This window comes from Erinaceus europaeus, chromosome 9 (genome assembly GCF_950295315.1).
Source record: "Erinaceus europaeus chromosome 9, mEriEur2.1, whole genome shotgun sequence".
In the NCBI taxonomy this organism is placed as follows: domain Eukaryota; kingdom Metazoa; phylum Chordata; class Mammalia; order Eulipotyphla; family Erinaceidae; genus Erinaceus; species Erinaceus europaeus.
In genome coordinates this window covers 19,938,463-19,957,852 of record NC_080170.1, presented here as the reverse complement: position 1 = coordinate 19,957,852, position 19,390 = coordinate 19,938,463, and the positions used below count along the sequence as shown (strand labels likewise).

The 19,390-nt window shown below is 42.7% G+C and overlaps 1 protein-coding gene and 1 long non-coding RNA gene across 2 annotated transcripts in view; both read left to right on the top strand.

Annotated features, from left to right (window-relative positions):
• The window catches only part of LOC103119633 (uncharacterized), a 301,172-nt gene that overhangs the window by 171,931 nt on the left and 109,851 nt on the right, over positions 1–19,390 (top strand). The gene's annotated exons all lie outside the window — the stretch shown is intronic.
• Positions 1,011–9,217, top strand: LOC132540172 (butyrophilin subfamily 2 member A2-like). Its single transcript, XM_060196942.1, has 5 exons — positions 1,011–1,218; positions 5,319–5,339; positions 5,430–5,456; positions 5,565–5,591; positions 8,198–9,217. The coding sequence occupies exons 1-5, from the start codon at positions 1,011–1,013 to the stop codon at positions 8,725–8,727; spliced, it is 813 nt and encodes a 270-aa protein (XP_060052925.1). The 3' UTR covers positions 8,728–9,217.

The window sequence follows — 19,390 nt, the reverse complement described above, 5'->3', positions numbered from 1 at the left end:
TTTAGGAATCTGTTAAAGTTCTTTCTTAACCTTCCATTTTCCTACTGTTTGTGGAAAATGATCCATTTGAAGAATTTGATGTCATTTATAAGATGTAAAATTAATACCTCAGGTCAGTCTCACCTACCAGCTCTGTGCCCTGAGACAACTACAAACCTTCCTACCTGGACTCTGAAAGTCCATTTGCTTATTTTCCTGCATCTCACAGAACCTTGTTGGTATGCTTCTAATTCTGCTTCTAAAACCCCTTTTGTTTCATTGGTTTAATCCCCCATGCTTAACACTGTATTCTATTTACATATGCACTGTTAACTAAGCACCGCCCTGCATGCAGGGCACTGGTTTAATCCCCACTGGTTCATGATGTCTTTTTGCTCCACCCCCTCTCCTAGTAAACCCTGATTTCCACCAGTCTTTTTTCTCTCCACCCTCTCTATGTCACATCCTGTTTCCACCCTACTTGGCGAGTATATATAAGGGCAGGATTGTGATTAGAGATAGCTTAGATTGCACTGTGTTCCACATGAATAAAGACTGAACTGCGTACCACTCAGCCATGAGTCCATGGTCATCTCTCTCTCCTGCCCGTGAAGCTAGCCTGGCAGGACCTCACCGAGTCTTAGTCTGGAATGCTTGTCATTAGTTTGTGAGGCTCACATACATATGTTTGGAAAATAACTGAGTAGAAAGGACAGTGACAAACTCTGATCGAGGATTTTGAAAAGGGAGGGAGGAAAGTTGGATATAAGGAAATCCTTTGTAGCATTTGTAGTACTTTATTTATTATAAGGAATTGGAGTTGATAGTGTCCATATATGAATTCTTGACATTCCTGTTTGAGAATATTTTGGTATCTGATGCATTATTTTTTACATTTTCGCTACCATAAAATATCATCACCATCATCCTTCTTTTTCTCCTCATTAGGAACACCAGCCTCTCCAGGATTGTTGAATTTCTGTGAATTGCAGGGAGGGAGGGTGAGGCTTAGAATTTATATCTCTACCCACATGCCTCCCAGGAGAAAACCCTTGGGATTTGTTACCAGCAGCCAGATCATTGATGTCAAGCTCAATCTCAAGGAAGACAATTCCTGTGTTTCAGATGCTGTGTTCCCCAGGCTCTGGCCCTGGGTATTGGGATTCGCTGTGCCTCTGTGTCTCCTGGCTGCTGGAACAACCATTTGTGTTCTCTTTGTTCAAATTAGAAGAAAACTAGGTATGTTTGGGTTTAATATCAGTAATTGAACACATGATAAACACTAATAACTGCACCTGAAGGGGGAAAGTTTAGCAAGAGATAAAGCAGTGTTTCAGTGTCTCTCTACTTCTTTCTCTATCAACCCCCTCCCTCTTGATTTCTGTCTGTCTCTATCAAATAAATAAAGATAATAAAATAGTATAATAATTTTCACTGTAAGTCTTCTCCACTGTTCATCTGTGATGGGTGCACTGAATGTAGAAATATTTCACTCCAGTTTTGATTTGAAGTCTAACTTATAGGTTTACTGTCCCACCACAACATCCATGCATCCTTGGGTTGTCTATAGATTGGAATCTATATTAAGGAGTAGAGTCATTTCAGAACTCTTCCACATCAGAAGGGTGTCTCTGGGAACCTGAGTCTGTCTCACAGCATCAATAGAGCATCTTTTATGAGATAAACAGCAGCTGAATCAGAGTCTGAAACTCTAATAATCAATTCATTTTTAAAAATTTTCAGGTTCACTCTTGAAAGAACATGGTGAGTTGCATAAGATCTGATAATTTAAATTTTTCAGTTGAGGATCAAGACCCACATTCAGTTATGCTTCACAAATATGAATTTAGTAGAAAATACAGCAAGGACTTTTTGCTTAAAAGTTCTCAAAGAATTATCCTTATCTTTATTACAGAGACTAGGGTGAAAACTGAATAAGAGCTAGTAACCTTCTTGATCCTTGAACATGTGCACAGTTCTAGAAATTCCCTGAGGAATATCTGTGTTCTGCCAGTGTCAGAGACCTGGGCAGTCACTCCATAGGATGCTTCTCAGTAAAGAAATTAAAGACCTAAGTGATATTTATTTTCTAATTTTTTAATTTTTATGTTTTATTTATAAAAAGGAAACATTGACTAAACCATAGGATAGGAGGGTACAACTTCACACAATTCCCACCACCAGATCTTCGTAACCCCTCCCCTCCCCTAATAGTATGGACCTAAGGTCATTGTGGAATGCAGAAGATGGAAGATCTGGCTTCTGTAATTGCTTCCCTGCTGAACATGGGTGTTGACAGGTTGATCCATACTCCCAGTCTGCCTCTCTCTTTCTCTAGTGGGGCAGGGCTCTGGGGAGGTGGAGCTCCAGGACACATTTGTGGGGTTGTCTGTTCAGAGAAGTCTGGTTGGCATGATGCTCATCTGGAACCTGGTGGTTGAAAAGAGAGTTAACATACAAAGCCAAACAAATGTTAAGCAATCATGGACCTAAAGGCTGGAATGTGAAGATGAAGAGTTAGGTGGGGGTTCTCTATTTTGTAGATAGCTAATAGGCATATTTTAGTTATATTCCAAAGGGCCTGTGGCTATACTAGTGTTTTTTTTTTTTTTGCCTGACTTGAAATCTGATATGCAGGTGGTTCCTAATTATGACTACACTTTAATAGGAGTGTACATAAACACCATTCCCACCACAAAAAGACTGTGTCCCATCCCACCCACCCCCCACCACCCAGGAAGCTGAATGTCCACCCTCCCCTTCACCACAGGGTTTTTACTTTGTTGCCCTACTCTTGATTTAATCAGATCCTGTTTTAGTTTCCCTTTCTGTTTTTTCTCAACTTCTGTTGATGAGTGGGATCATCCCATACTCATCTTTGTCTTTCTGATTTAGTTCACTTAACATAATTCCTTTTAGCTCTGTCCAACATGGGTCAGATAAGGTGGGTACATTGTTCTTAATAGCTGCATAGTATTCCATTGTGTATATATCCCACAGCTTTCTCAGCCACTCATCTGGTGTTGGGCACCTGGGTTCCTTCCAGTGACTCTTTTATTGTTAAAGTATGTCAGTTTCTTGCCCTTATTCAGCTTTTGCAGTCCTTGCTGTGCTAAGGTTAGCTTTGGACTGAGGTCGGAAAAAGGAACTGGGTAGGAGAGTGGATGGAGAGAAGGAAAAGAGCCTGAATTCCATCTAACCAGTGGGGATTAAACCAATGCCCTGCAGGCAGGGCGGGTCTCAGGCACAACAGTGATTATGTAAGTAGACCACAGCATCAAGCAATGCAAGGGAACCTGGCATGATGACCAACACAGATAGAAACAGAAGCAGACTTAGCCAAAGGAGAAATGATGACCAACATGTTGGTTTCTAGTATAGTTTCCCTTTGTGCCTTTGCAATTACTATCTCCAGTTCTAGATATTTAAAAAAATTTTCTTTTATCTCTTTTACTATTTCCTGATTAACCCTGATTAAGAAGAATTTAAGAAGAATCTGTGTGTTTTCTGTGTCCCACAACCACATAACCCCTCATATCCTTGAAAGATGCTACACATCAATCTCCAGGGTATTGATTAGTGTTGATTTTATATTTAAGCAATGCTTTCAATAAAGAGTGCAATGGAAAGTATTTATATCAACAATGCCCTGACTCTCTATGTCTGCATCATGAATACTCCTTAGATGGTTCCAGAAACTCCAAATTGTTTAGACTTCCCACCCCTGACCAAAGTCACAGTGGCCCTGTCCCTGAATCTTCTCCTCTTTTTTTTAAAATTTTTTTTAAATATTTATTTTATTTATTTATTCCCTTTTGTTGCCCTTGTTGTTTTATTGTTGTAGTTGTTATTGTTGTTGGATAGGACAGAGAGAAATGGAGAGAGGAGGAGAGAAAGATAGACACCTGCAGACCTACTTCACCGCCTGTGAAGCGACTCCCCTGCAGGTGGGGAGCCAGGGTTTGAACCGGGATCCTTCTGCTGGTCCTTGTGCTTTGCGCCACCTGTGCTTAACCCGCTGTGCTACAGCCCGACTCCCCCTGTCCCTGAATCTTGGTGCTTAGTCTTGTGGAGAACCAAATGCATCTTACTGATTCATTCTGAGGGGAGTTCTAGACAACTCTTAGAAAGATCTGAGGGGCTGGTTTTGCTCTTGAGGTGATGACACTCCAGTTAACAGAGTTTAGAGTCTCTCAGACCATCCGGGTATATTCTGAAAGACAAATCCTACTTTCTTTACTGTCAACTCCATCTCTCATGTTCACCTCCTTGAGTAAAGATGATCTAGTTTAAACTTGAATGAATTGACCAAGACAACTGCTTGAAAATTCCCTCCTTAAAAGTTGGTAATTGTAGATCTGTCTTTATAATTTTTTACATGTCTTTTAGTGAAAGAAAATGATAATTCATACCCATTTGCATTTTAGAGACAAAATTTCATTGACTAGTAGGCTTAATGTATTAAAATATATTAGAAGTTCACATTAAAATGATATTTAGGTCCAGAGAGACAGCCCCCCAGGTAGTTTTCATGCCTTGCTGTGATGGACTCAGGTCAGAGTCAGGTGTCTGTGCCAAGTGTCAGAGCCCTGGCAGCACAAGGAGGTGCTGTGGCAAGTGAGGAAGCTTCTGTGGGGGTTCCCATTCTGCCTGTTATACTTTCTTTTCTTTATATTCTTCTCTCTGAATGAAGTGGCCTCCAAGGTGGACTCAGTTTCCATAGATAAAGAATGATCATTTTTCTTCGTTCTTTTTCCTTTACTTTCTTTTCTTTTTCAGGAATGAAGTGGTTGCAAGATTCAGCTACTTTCAACAGACTTTTCATAAGAATGAGATAAGAGGGACACACACACACACACACACACACACACACACACACACACACACACACACACACACACACACTGAGAGAGAATGAGAAGAGGGAGAAAAACCACACACTACTCCAACTTTCATGCTCACTCTGTCTCCAGAGCAGAAAACCTCTCAGGACATACTAGACTTTGCACAGACATTTCCCTGGTGAAATGACAGAGACTGAACTCAGGCATGTTGTGGGTGGAAACTGAAGCAGGACAGCAGTTGTTGAAAAGCAGGCAGAGAGCTGCTGTGAGAATAGGAAGCAGCCTGTCCCAGACAGCCCGGAAGTATGTCTGCACAGGCTGCTGCAGCCCCAGTTTATTGTCTGGGCCACGTGGTTCTCTCAGTCTGTGAGCCTCACATGACAGAAGCTGACACAAATACTCATTGACAAATCACAGCTGATGTAGAGCCCAAATTGGCACTCACTATCTTGAAGGGAAATACTAATACTTTGATTTCTTTATTTTTTTCTTTAGCTGCACTCACTAAAGAACTTGGTAAGTCCTATCTCTCCCTTATACTAAACTGGAATCATAACCATTGTCTCCTCTGAGCACTGACCTCTCTCTATCTCTGGTTGGTTGCAGAGCAAAGAAAAGCCCTGGGCATGAAAAGTAAGTGAATTCTGAATTCTCCATTTTGACATCCAAATGTCATTGTTCACACCAGTCCCTGACCTGGTAGTTATTAATCTAACCTTGAATATTCTTGTCTGTTTGTAGGGCTGAAAAAAATAAAAAAATATGCAGGTAAATATCATTTTTTAATAGTGTGTATGAAATGTGGCTTATGCTTACCAGTTAACAGTAATTCATGTCCTTTGTTTTAAGGGGAGAGGAGAGGCATGTGCAGGAAGGTAGCCCCCATTCTGGAGAAGCCTGCTGGGCTAGCGTGGGGGTGCCTCTTCTTGGGTGCATTCTCTTTGGGTTCAAGAGATTGCGACCAGAGCCATCCTGGGCTGCTACTCACTCAGCAACGTGAGAGAGCTGACCCAGGAACAGAGCTGCTGGTGGTGAGGAGATTCAGTCAATCCTTTATTTATCAGAGAGCCAAGGCTTTTAAGAGTCAGACCCAGAAATGGCAAGTCGGAAATGGAAATAGAGAAAGGCAAAATGGGCTGGGAAAGGTAGGAACTTCCTTATCAACTGTTGGAAGGGTTTTAACTGGTAGGATAAATAATACCCTGCAGGCAGGGAGGGTCTTGAGTGTATAAAGAAGATAGATCAAAGGAATGGAATAGGTGGGGATATTTCAGGCAAAACAATAATTATGTAGATAATAAGGGAGCAGGCCATAGTATCAGGAATGCAGGGTGCTTTGGAGGCAGGGAGTCTGATAAGACGAGGCAAACGTTGGTGGGTTTTGTCCCTCCTTGTTCGACCTCTCTCTCTCTCTCAAGACTGACAGGATGGATGTTTCCTCAAGTCAAGCCCTGCCAAGCTCAACCACATCCTCACAATTTCCTGACAGAAGCCAGCTATCATTAGTTCAGGAGGTCAGGGTAACCTGCCCTTGTCTGGACTCTAAGGGAGAACTAGGGGTCAACCCTCTTGGACCTCATGGAAACAACAGCCTGGACTTTCCAAGAAAGTAGGCCCATCCTCCAACAACCTATGACATCACTATACTAATTCCATAGACTACAGGGCTCCAGAACTAACAAAGGGCTATAAAACATGACATTCGTTTTCCATTCTCTCTCCCTCATAACCAATTCTCACACCCCTCTGTCCTTACATCAGCCTGCACATATGCTGTGAAGTCTCCCTCCTGGAGACAGTAGATTCATGGAGGATGAGATGCTTGATCTAATTGTGACTACTACCTTATTTCTCTCTCTTTACAGTCAAAACTCTCCATTAAATAGCTGTTAATTGTCCATCTCACAGTTTCCCCCCTTCCCTGTCTGTCCAACTGCCCAGAGAAAGGGCAGAATCTGCAGTGGTCTCAGGAACTCAGTGACCCTGCCCTCTTCCCCTGGGCTTCCCTGGCTCACCCCTTCCCCTCCTCCTGTCCTCTGGCTGCGTTGGATACTGTTCTCTCCTGGAGCACCTCGGGTGCTTCAGCCTCTGTGTCTCTGTCTGTAGATGGGGCTTCCCTGGCTGGACTACCCTCTGTTCTGCTTTCAAGGCAGTAAACGGGTCATAAGTTTCTAGTGAAAAATGTGAGATTAATTTATTTCATTAAAGTCACAGGAATCAGAGAGGCAAAGAGAGAGAGAGGTGAGGGAAATCTGTTTATCTATCTCCATATATATAGGAGAGAGAGAGAGAGAGAGAGAGAGAGAGAGAGAGTCAGATAGCTAAGTGGTCCAAGATTAGGATGGTTGTTGATGCCTTTCAGGAGCTGGTGGTGACATGTCATTCTCCCCTCATCAATGTTTCCTCTGGACCCTCTGCTGGGATGTGTCCCTTTCTCAGATGAGATGGTTTAGTGATCTCTCCAAAAACCTTCTTTAGATATAGAGATGGAAGTCTTTTTGGGCAGGGAAGTGGAGTGATATTTATTTTGATCTTTCTGAATTTTTTTTTTTAGTATTTTTTTTAAAATTTATTTTATTTATTTATTCCCTTTTGTTGCCCTTGTTTTTTTTATTGTTGTAGTTATTATTGTTGTTGTCGTTGTTGGATAGGACAGAGAGAAATGGAGAGAGGAGGGAAGACAGAGAGGAGGAGAGAAAGATAGACACCTGCAGACCTGCTTCACCGCCTGTGAAGCGACTTCCCTGCAGGTGGGGATCCGGGGTTCGAACCGGGATCCTTATGCCGGTCCTTGTGCTTTGCGCCACCTGCGCTTAACCCGCTGCGCTACAGCCCGACTCCCCTTTCTGAATTTTTTAAAAGCACCCAGGGGCATTCAAAATTTTTTCCTTCCTTCCTTCCTTCCTTCCTTCCTTCCTTCCTTCCTTCCTTCCTCCCTCCCTTCCTTCCCTCCTTCCTTCCTTCTTTCATTCCCTCCTTCCTTCCTTCCTTCCTTCCTTCCTTTCTTCCTTCCTTCCTTCCTTCCTTCCGTCTTTAGGTAGGGTCCACAGAAGAAATATTTCATTGCTCTGGGAATCTAGCCTCTTTTTTTGTTTTTGTTTGTTTAGACACTCAGGGAGAGATGGAGAGAGCGAAACCTCCTCAGCTCCTGCTTTTCCTGGTGACATAGCACCTCCCCAGTGGTTCTGGGGCTGGAATCTGGGCCAAGTGGCTAGCAAGGCATCACCCTACCCAGTAAGCTTTCTATCTCTGGTCTCTGATTTGTTTCTAACCTCCTGTTTTTACTCCTTCCATGTAGGCCATATTGGATAGGCAACTACGAACTAAATCTAAAGTCTTGGAGTCTTACAATTAATCTACTCTTCTTCCTGCAGAAGACATAACACTGGATGAGGACACTGCACACCCTCTCCTCAAAGTATCATGGGGCAGAAAATATGTGAGATCTGTTGTGGAAAAACAAGATGTTCCTGACAATCCTGAGCGGTTTGACACTCACAGGGCTGTTCTGGGGGAGAACAGCTTCTCTGCTGGTGACCATTACTGGGAGGTGGATGTACAATTGAAGGACAGGTGGACAATAGGACTGTGTGTGGACTCAGTCAGGAGGAAAGGAGACATCTCTGTTTGTCCTGAAAATGGGTTCTGGGCACTTTCCCTTGAGAAAGATGAGTACAAGGCACTCTCTACCCCCCCTTCCATTCTTAATGTTCCAAAATGCCCTGACATTGTGGGTATTTTTCTGCAGTATGAGAAAGGATTGATCTCTTTCTACAATGTGACAGATTGTAGCTTTCTTTTTACTTTCAAAAACATGTTCACTGAACCCCTGAGGCCATATTTCTACCCTGGACAATGTATTAGTGGAAACATGGGGGGCCTCCAACTCCCCAAGTTTCAGTGACAGATCCTGTCATTGCTGTGGGGCACAGCTGAGACACCACAGGGTGTCCTCAAGGGCCATGAGAGCATCAGAAACCCCACCTAGGAGGCTGCAGTCAGGGGAGCCAGGATCTGCCTCAGGCCCAGACTCCTCCAGACTTTGGGGAAACTCAGAGTGACCCTTTGTACTGTCCCCTCTGTGCTGCCCTCATCCACACCTCATCCTCCCGGAATGCACTTTCCTTATTGCGTTGGCTTTAGGACAAAACGCAAAGTTCTCTGAACAGATTTTTCCCAGATATCAGTTAAAAGTCTGAGACTAGGGGGGTTGGGCGGTAGTACAGTGGGTTAAGTGCAGGTGGCGCAAAGTGCAAGGACCAGGGTAAGGATTTTAGTTGGAGTCCCCAGCTTCTCACCTGCAGGAGCTAACTTCACAAGCTGTGAAGCAGGTCTGCAGGTGTCTGTCTTTCTCCCCACCTCTGTCTTCCCCTCCTTTCTCCATTTCTCTCTGTCCTACCCCACAATGACGACGACATCAATAACTACAACAATAAAACAACAAGGGCAACAAAAGGGAAAATAAATAAATAAAAAAGTCTGAGACTATTTATCTATTTTCTTCAAAATGCAGTGTAGGATTTCTGGTGATAATGCAAATGGGTACAGTCCCTTTCAAAGATTGTATGGGCGATCCTTATATAAAAATGGAATTACTTTGTGATCCAGTAATACTACTCTTGGGTATTTATCTAGTAAACACTCAAACACTAATTAGAAGGGACATATGCACCCCTATGTTCATAGCTGCATTATTTACAATAGCCAAAGAGTGGAAGCAGTCAACAGATGACTGCTAAAGAAGTTATGGGTTATAAAGCCCGTGGAGCATTACTATTCAGTCAAAAAGATGATATTGTGTCCTTTGGCACAAAATGGATGGAATTGGTGGTGACTATGCTTAGTGAAATAAGGAAAGAGTCAAAAGGCAACTACCAGATATGTGGAATCTAGGGATCTGATTTACATGAGCTTACTAAAAAAAATCCAAACAAAACAGAAGTAAGCAAACTGTTTCTCATACTTGAGGAAACTACTGTGGTGGTTTGGGAAGTGGGAGAGTGGGGATACAGAATTTTCATGGTGGGTATGGTGTGAAACTATACATTTCAATCTTACAATATTGCAATATACTATTAATAACAAATAAAATTATTAAAAATGCATTCTAGGGGGAAGGTGGTAACAATCCAGTTGAGTGCATGTTACCATTTGCTTTCAAGACTCCAGTTCCCATATAGAGGAGGCTTCACATGTGTTGAAGCAGGACTACAGGCATCTCTTTTTCTCTCTTGATCTCCTTTTTAAATTTCTCTTTATCTAATATATAGAAGGTTATGTGCATGTATATATATATATATGTATATATATTGTTTTAAGTAAGAAAACATTTTTATACCAAAGTTTCTACTTTTAGAAAAATTGATGATAGGAAATATTTACTATCTTTCTAGAGTGAATTTGGATCTATGGATCAAGTATTTTAACATTTGGGGTTTATAGCTTACAAAACTTACATATCTGATCATGTTGTTTCAGAACTCTCATATCTATAAAAATAGTTAGAATGAGGGAGAAAGTGAACCCACAGAACACAGTCACAAGAAGTTTTACACAAAAACTGATGAAGTGACAAGGTGACAGCTATGAAGACATTAGAAGACATTACATAATAATAGGGAATTTACTGCAGACATTACTAACTAAACACATTCATAATGGGGGAACTAGTTATGCTTTATAAAACACTTCTTTTTTGATATAGAGAGAAATCTTAATTTTAAAAAGAATTTTAAAGTATGGATATACTTTATAGAATCTTCCACCTGTTTTTATCCTAGTAATACACCGTGAAGAACAATTTCAAATTAAAAATGGCAAAAGCAAATAGATCATCTAAAATCTTCTAAATGTCTTTATTTTTTTTCTAATTTTAATGATTTAAAAAAATTACATTTGTGAAAAGGAAACACTGAAAAGAACCATAGGATAAGAGGGGTACAACCCCACACAATTCCCACCACCAGAACTCCATATCCCATCCCCTCCCCTGATAGCTTTCCTATTTTTTAACCCTCTGAGAGTATGGACCCAGGGTCATTATGGGGTGCAGAAGGTGTATAAAACACTTATAAGACATGGGTACAGGGGCTCATAGCAGAACATTAGAATCTAACAGCATAGATGATTTTCTATGATGAAAATGAGAAGAAAGTGAAGGCAGGAGATGCTCCAGCAAGTTTCACATTATGCAATATTAACAAACAAAATGAGTTTTTTTTTCCTGGCATTATAAGCATGTGTACTTATACTGCTCCTGCTCCTGGTGGACTGTTTTTTTTATTTTCCCCTTTTCCCCTAGAGAGAGAGAGAAACAAGAGAAAGGCCGAGAGGAGCAGAAACATTGCTCCATGAGTAGTAAAGTTTCCCTTTTGTATGGTGTCCTCAGGTGGTATCTTGGGGGCTTGAACCCTGGACTTCATGCAGGGTATAGTAGTGAGTACTCTATGGGGTAAATCAACTCCTAGTCCCAAATGATAATTATTAATAAATTAACAACAAAGACGTGACTAATCACGTGGGTGATTATATAAATTTCTCTATTGATTATTTTCTTCAAAGATTGAGAGATAAATTGATCCATTAAATTATTTTAGTTGTGGAGGAGTTGAGGTATAAAGGGTTGAAAGTCTTTACATTTGCTCATACAAAACAGTGAATTTTCACAGCCTGGCAGTCAACACATTGGCTAGAATTGGAATTGAGAATGGGAGGTCTCAAGTTTAGACCTCAGCATCATAAGTGCCTGAGTGATATTTGTATTCTCTTGCTAATTTATATACAATACTGAAAAAATCTTATTAATTTTATTTAAAGGAAAATTTTCATTTGAAATATACTGGCTTCTCTCACTTAGTGAGATGATCTCTTATTTGTTGGAATTGTTGAGTTTTAAGCAAGTGACCCAATTCAAAAGTGGGGAGAGGCTATGAACAGAATATTCACTACAGAAGCGATCCAGAAAGACACCAGATATATGAAAAAATGCTCCAGGTCACTGACAGAAAAATGCAAATAAAGACAATAATAAGATACCACCTCACCCCTGTGAGAATGCCATACTTCAGAAATGACAGCAACAACAAAAGCTGGAGACTTTGTGTGGACCAAGGAACCCTCCTGCACTGCTGGTTGGAGTGTAAACTGGTCTAACACCTGTAGAGAGCAGAAAGGAGAACACTTACAAGGCTAGAAATGGACCTTCCTTATGACCCAGTAATTCCTTTTCTTGGGATATACTCTAAAACACACCCATTCAAACATATATGTGTACACTTATGCTCATAGTATCACAATTCAGAATAGCCAAACTTATAACTTGGTTATAACAATAACTATCTATGGTCTTCTTAAAACCCAAGACAGCAGGAACCTTCCCCATTCTCTATAAAACTCCTATTCTCCCAGTCCTGGAACCTCTGGGGCATGGCCCATTTTTCTTCATGCTCCTCTTGATCCAGACCATTTGATGCTGCATCTGATGATCTCAACCAAATCAATGCAATTAGTACCACCTTGACATATTTCACTTTGGTCTGTATCCAGTGACACCAAGGCATGGAATGTCAACACTTCAGTTCCAATATACTGGTGAAACCTTTTCTACCTCATAGGACTCCTTAGTTCCATTTTGGGTCCTGCATTTCCTAACAAAGCCACAGAACCTAGATATAGACCAAGGCCCATGAGATACGGCACATGTGCAAATGTATCCATAAGTTAGGGGAAAATATACACCTTCAAGTAAAAGTGCACAATAGTTTGCAGTGACTCAATAAGTGCAAAAAGCAAGTAGAAACACCTAAAAAGAGACACCATAAAGTACTTAATCAAATAGTTTCTACTTAGATATAGATACCCTCTTTACCCACTTCCTATATCACTTCCCTCAATCACTCTAAAGATAACCTTGTCAGATGAAGTTAGGACTACAAAGGCTGGATAAGGGCAAGAGGGGAGCATACATTAATGATGGCTCTCTTGCTCACTACCAGGCCACCTCATCATCCAGGGCCCTAGTCAGGGTATCCTGGGAGTTCCACAGAAATATGATGGGCCTAGGGTGTTTCTCTCCTCAGCTCTCCCATATCAACTAGGAATACCAAAGGAGACCACCTGGGGTCGCAACAAGATAGGACTGGAGCAACTTCAGGAACCCACCAAATCACCGGTGAGTGCAAACACATGTGGCTCGTGGACAGAGAGGACCCTAGGAAGAGACTGGGTGGCTGGTAACAGTCTGGCAGTTTATCAGTTGAGGCACCACCTCCTGTCTGTTTCACTAACAAGGGGATGGCTGAAGGGAGAAGAGGACTCCCCTGAGACTCACCAAATGCAACTCTGAGTCCCCATTGCTACTACCCTCAGAATCTGGAGCAGCAGCAGGGAGGCCCTGGGCTGACACCAGGGGACAGAGAACTAAGGAGGAAACTCAGGAGAAGATTTTTACCTTGGTGGCTTAACGGTGGGGCTATGAAAGTCTCTTTGCATAACCACTGGATTACCTCTCCCCCGCCCTGCTTTATCTCTTGGTCAGGAGTCAGTGATTAAGCTAAGAAGCCTACTTATAGTTCAGAAGCCCTCAGGCTCCCATACAGGCCTACAGGGAAGAAAAAGAACAAAAGAGGCTTTTAAGGCACTGAGCTCCAACTCAGGGATTACAATACTATTGAAACAACTGTCAACTTCCACAACTGTGTATACTTTAATTACCTTACTTAGACACAAGTCAATCCAGGCAAGAGTGATCAGTAATTTGAAAAGTACTGAGAGAGGGACCTCATAACATACTATATAGAATGATTAAACCAACAAGAAGAAATAATGGAGAAATGAACCAGGACAAGAGTCCATCTAAAAGCCCCCCAAAGGTTGAAGTACAAAATAATGAGGTCAACATCCAAACACTAGCTAAGGAAATAATCACAGGAGTGAGTAAAGAGTTTGAAAGAATTGTCATCAGAAATGCAGAAACAATAAATGAGACTCTGGAAGAAAGCACAAAGTATCTCAGTGTTATTAGAGAGCTGAAAGCTGAAATATCTGAGCTAAAAACACAACTAGCTGACCAAGCTAAAACAGTCTCAGAACAGGGTAAAAAAATAGATGAACTCCAGAAAACAGTAGAGGGGAGAGAGAATAGAATCAGTGAGGCTGAAGACAGAATTAGCAAGATCAAGGACAAATTAGAGACAACTAAAAAAGAAGTAAGAGATCTCAAAAAGAGATTAAGAGATACTGACTGAAAACAACAACAGAGACCTATGGGATGACTTCAGAAGAAATAATATACGCATTATTGGCTTACCAGAGGAAGAAAGAGAGGGAGAGGAAGAAAGCATTCTTCAGGCCATAATTGCAGAAATATGATGGGCCTAGAACTCTAAGAGATTCCTCTGTCCACCATCATTAGTCATCTCCATCAGGAATAGCACTGTGGACTTACTGGACCTGCTTATGGGCCATGCCAGACCTTGCCCTGAATGTGGAGCGACAATGGTAGGGACTGCCCCACTCTTCGAAGAGAGACTAGGTCAACATACTCTGCTACTTGAGGAAGATTGGTTCTATAATGAGTGCAGCCAAGAATGTTCCTAGATATGACCAAAGACCTAAAACAGACCTACTACCTATTTCCAAAATGGAGACCCCACATTTTCACCTGCAATATTCCAGCCTTTAGGTTCATGATTAATCCACAATTTGCATGGCTTCATATGTTAACTCTTCTTTCAGCCACCAGATTACAGATGCTACCATGATGACAACTGGACTTCCCTGGACAGACAACCCCACCAATGTGTCCTGGAGCTCCGCTTCCTCAGAGCCCTGCTCCTCTAGGTAAAGAGAGGGACAGGCTGGGAGTATGGATTGACCTGACAACATCTATGTTCAGGAGGAAGCAGTTATAGTAGCCAGACCTTCCACCTTCTGCACCCCATAATGACCCTAGGTCCATACTCTCATGGGGTTAAAGTCACAGAGGCACTTCTGCTGAATATAGGCCCCAGATCAGATAGATGTTGGATTACAGTTAAGGGTAATTATCCTTTTTCCATATTTGGGAGCTACTCTTTTCCCTGATCTAGCTTTCTAGTCTTATTTTCAACTCTTGACACCATCTCCCCAGATAATACCTTTAGCCTAACTGTGTGTTAGTAGTCAGACTCAGGCAAAAATTAGTAGTCATGGACCCCTTGGAATATACCTAAAATAAACTTCCTAGCTTTTTCTAAATAGGAGACCCCAAATCTCATCTGCTATATTCTTACCTTTAGGTTTCTGATTACTAAGCAAATTATTCTGCTTTGTGTCTTATTACTTTTCAGCCACTAAGTTGTGGATGCTACCATGATGCCAATGTGACTTCCTTGGGTGGATGAACTTATCAATGTGTCCTGGAACCTCACCTCTCTAGAGCCCTGCCCAAATAGGGAAAGATAGATACAGGCTGTGGGTATCTATCCACCTGCCAACATCCATGTCCAGTGGAGAAGCAATTACAAATGCCAGACCTTCCACTTTTTGTACCCCATAATGATCCTGGATGCATCTCAGAGGGAAAAAGAATAAGAAAGCTTCCAATGGAGGCAATGGGATGCAGAACTCTGGTGGTGGGAATTATGTGTCATTATACCCCTCTTATTCAAGGACTTGTCAATCATAATTAAATCAATAAAAAATCTCTTGAGGACTCTAGAAGACTGGAAATTAGAAAACAAAAATGAAATATCCACAGAAGGCCTGGGCTTGGAATTTCTGCAGAAAAGAAGGGGGGAATTTTACACATGTAGCAACTAATATATTTACTGTCCCTTATGAGACATTAATTCCCCAATTTAAAAACCAAATGAATGAATGAATGAATGAATGAATGAATGAATGAGAAGGCTACAGCTGTCTGGGCTTGGAATTTCTGCTGTGGCCCTGATGCAAAGGAGAGGGCCCCTTACAGGGCAAATAAAGGGTTTCCCCACCACAGGTCCCACAAACCCTGCCTGTTGATGGACTGGGAGAAGGAGCTGGGAGAGGCAGGAGTATCTGAGGGCTTTCAACCCTCCTTGCTCACCCCAAACCCAGCTCCTGGATCCCTGCTTCTCCCCACTTCCAGCTGTGTGAGAGGAGGCTGGTGTGAGCACTGCTCCAGCCTCTGCTGTCCCCCTGCCCTGTGCTGAGGGGAGGCAGCTGGGCTGAAAGGGGAGTGGGATGGAGCACAGGGCACAAAATATTCTAATTTGAAAACTTGTCTTTCTGAGAATGTGAATGTGAAGGCATAAGACCACCTAAAAGGAGCCTGTGGTGAGTGCCCAAAGTGATTAGGGCCTTCTGTGCCCATCTCCCCTGCCTTCCAGGTGGTTATCTACAACTTCTAAATGTCTGTTGCAAACCTGGACTTTTGCCCAGCAAAGGGAGGGTTGGTGATGGGAAATTAGTGTAAGACACTGACTATCTGAGCACCAGTCCACATAGCCTGCTGCTCTCCAAGGGACAGAGGCTGCACTGGCTCTCAGGCCCCAGGTCTCAGGCTGGCATCTGAGGCCCAGCAGGGCTCTGTGCCCTCTGGCTTCTGCCTTCTGCCTCTGCAGCCCCTGAGCCAGTGGCTGAGACCAGAGCTGCCAGCCCTGCTGGGACCCAGGCCTCTGCCCCCTGCCCCCTGCAGCTGAGTTGAGCCCACAGCCCTGCTCTGAGCCTCTGCTCTCTAGAGAGACCCTCCTGATGGACCTCTCCCTCCTGCTTCTGTGCCTGTGCTCTGCTGCCTGTGAGTCACTCATTTGCCTTCCTCTGGGGGACCTGATAGGGAATGAGTAATGCCACTGACTCTGTGCAAGGACAAAGCAATACTCAGAGGACTTTGCTCCTGGTAGGGGAGCACTTGCATTCTTCAGGGTCATTTAGATGCTGGCCCTCTACCCCTTGTTATAATTTGCCCAATGTTTTTTTTTTCTTTTCTTTTTTTCCCTTAAAGCACTGTTTTTTTATATATTGATTTATTTTCCTTTTTGTTGCCCTAATTGTTTTTTATTATTGTTGTTTTATTGATGTCATTGTTGGATAGGACAGAGAGAAATGGAGAGAGGAGGGGAAGACAGAGAGGGGGAGAGAAAAATAAACACCTGCAGACCTGCTTCACCACCTGTGAAGTGACTCCTCTGCAGGTGAGGAACCAGGGGCTCGAACTGGGATCCTTTGGCAGTCCATGCGCTTAGCGCCACCTACGCTTAACCCACTGCACTGCCCAACTCCCATGCCAAATGTTTTCTTTTAGGCCCAGTCTTCTTTTCCTCTGCCCCTGCTGGTTGTATGTATCATTCCTCAATCTACTTTGTTCCTGAGGTAATAGTCAAGAAAGTGTCAGTCCTTTTTGTTAAAAAAATTTCTTTTTCTTCTCCTCTTTCTTATTCTCCTCCCTTTCTTCCCCTTCTCCTTCCTCCTCCTCCTCTTATTCTTCTTCCTCCTCCTCCTCTGCCTTCTTTTTCTCCTTCTTCTCCTCCTTCTTGTTGTTTTCCTTCATCTTTCTACACCCAAACACTGCTCAGTTCTGGCTTATGACAGTGCAGGGACTGAACCTGGTACCTCTGGTGCCTTGGGCATAGAGGTCTGTTGCACTAGCCACTGTGTTATCCACTCTTTTAAAAAATATTCTGTCAAAACTTTCTGATATTCAGTGTATCACCCTGGTCCCCCCTAGATTCATCCACTACAGTTCAAGATTTTCTCCCTGGCTGCTGCTTCCATGGTGGCTCCTGCTTTCATAAAGTATGGTCCTGTGTGTTGCCAATCTCTTGTTCTAATGGAATCCAAAAGAGGTTTAATTTTTAGGTTTTTCACTTACATTTTTTTTGTTGTTATTGTGAGAATTGGAATAATGACTTTCTAACTCATTAAGTATTACCGGTACCACAATTTTGTACTTTTTTTTTTTTAAGAAAAAAAGAGATGAGGACAGAGAGTGAAACTGACTAGAGCACTGTTCAGCTCTGGCTCATGGTGGTGCTGGGACTGAACCTCAGTCCTCAGAACCTCAGGGATGGAAGACTTTTTGTATGACCATTATGCTATCCTACTGTTTTCCCAGCCAGTATACATTTTCTCTCATGTTAGTGTGGCTTAGACATTAGGGAGCGGATGAACACACTGGGTGTGATGTTTCAGAAATGCACCAAGAGAATAGGAGTGTTTCTCTCCCTCTCTCTCTCTCTCTCTCTCTCTCTCTCTCTCTCTCTCTCTCTTTGTTTACTAGAGTACTGCTCGACTCTAGTTTATGGTGGTACTTACAATTTAACCTGGGACTTAGTAGCCTCAGACAAGAGATTCACTTTGCATTACCATTATGCAACCTACCCCATCAAGAGTGTTTGCTAATTTCCAGTCTTCAGTGACAACAGTTTGTATCATCCCAGCACAAATTTCACAACCAAAAATTCAAGTGACTAAAATCCGCAGAGTATTCACATTCTGTTCAGTCTAAAAACATTCACTGTAGTTCTATGTATGTGTGCATATAGTTTTATGAAGTTTTGTTCCATGTTGAAATTTGTATAATAACCTCAGTGAAAAAGACAGAGGTCAGGTTTGCACACAGATCTCTTAGCTGCCCCTTCTCATTTGCGCTCCCCACCAGACCACACAGTCTGTTACCATGTCTCACTCAGGACACCATGGAAACTTGGTTGCACCAATGTCTAATAGCCTAATAGCTAAATACTACCTTATTGCCTCTAATTTGGCTCTTGAGTAATTCATATTTATAGGCTGTGTGGTCCGCAACAGTTAACATACCTTTCCTTTTCTTTCTGAGGGTTTGGTGATTAACAGGAGCTGTATGCTTTTCGCAGTCTAATCCAAGGGAAATCCACCCAAACTGTTCTGTGTTTAATTCCATCCCATTAGCTAATGTGATGACTGAAGTTGGATGCATCGTGTTTGTTCACTGCTCACCCACTGAGGGGGTCCTGACTCTGGTCCTGAACAGGCAGCTTTCTCCTCAGGACTCCTGGTCCCAGAGCTCCAGGAAGAGTGTGGAGGGAGTGAGCAGCCCCCAGGCCTGTGAGCACCTGACCCTGCACACTGAGAGAAGCCCTGAGCTGAGATGCAGCCCTGGTGCATGGGCATCAGCACCCTCCTGCTGTCAGCCCTGCTTCCCTGGCCAGGCACAGGTGAGAGGGAAGACCCCTTACTGTCTGCTGATGCTGGGGCACTGCTGGGGATGGGAGTGGGTGGCCTCTGTTACAGGGGATGGTCCCAGGGCTTTGCCTCTTTTCCTGAAGGCTTGAAGCTTGTTCTCATTCAGGCTAGGCTTTTCTTTTGCATTGTTGAGCCTTGTTACATTTTATATTTTCTCACTTGGATTTGTAAATAGAAAACCAGCCAATTAAAGCAAATCTTGTTTATAATGACTAAATAACTTACAATTAAGTCCTAATTTACTCTGTTGTTCATTCTGCTGAGTGTCCCATGTCCCCTCCTACAGCTGCACTAGGAAAGGCCAGTGTGTGTGCTGCCCACTGCTCTCAGCACCTGGACTCAGCAGCCCTGGGCCTCTGTCACCCTGAGAGTCTCAGTGCCAT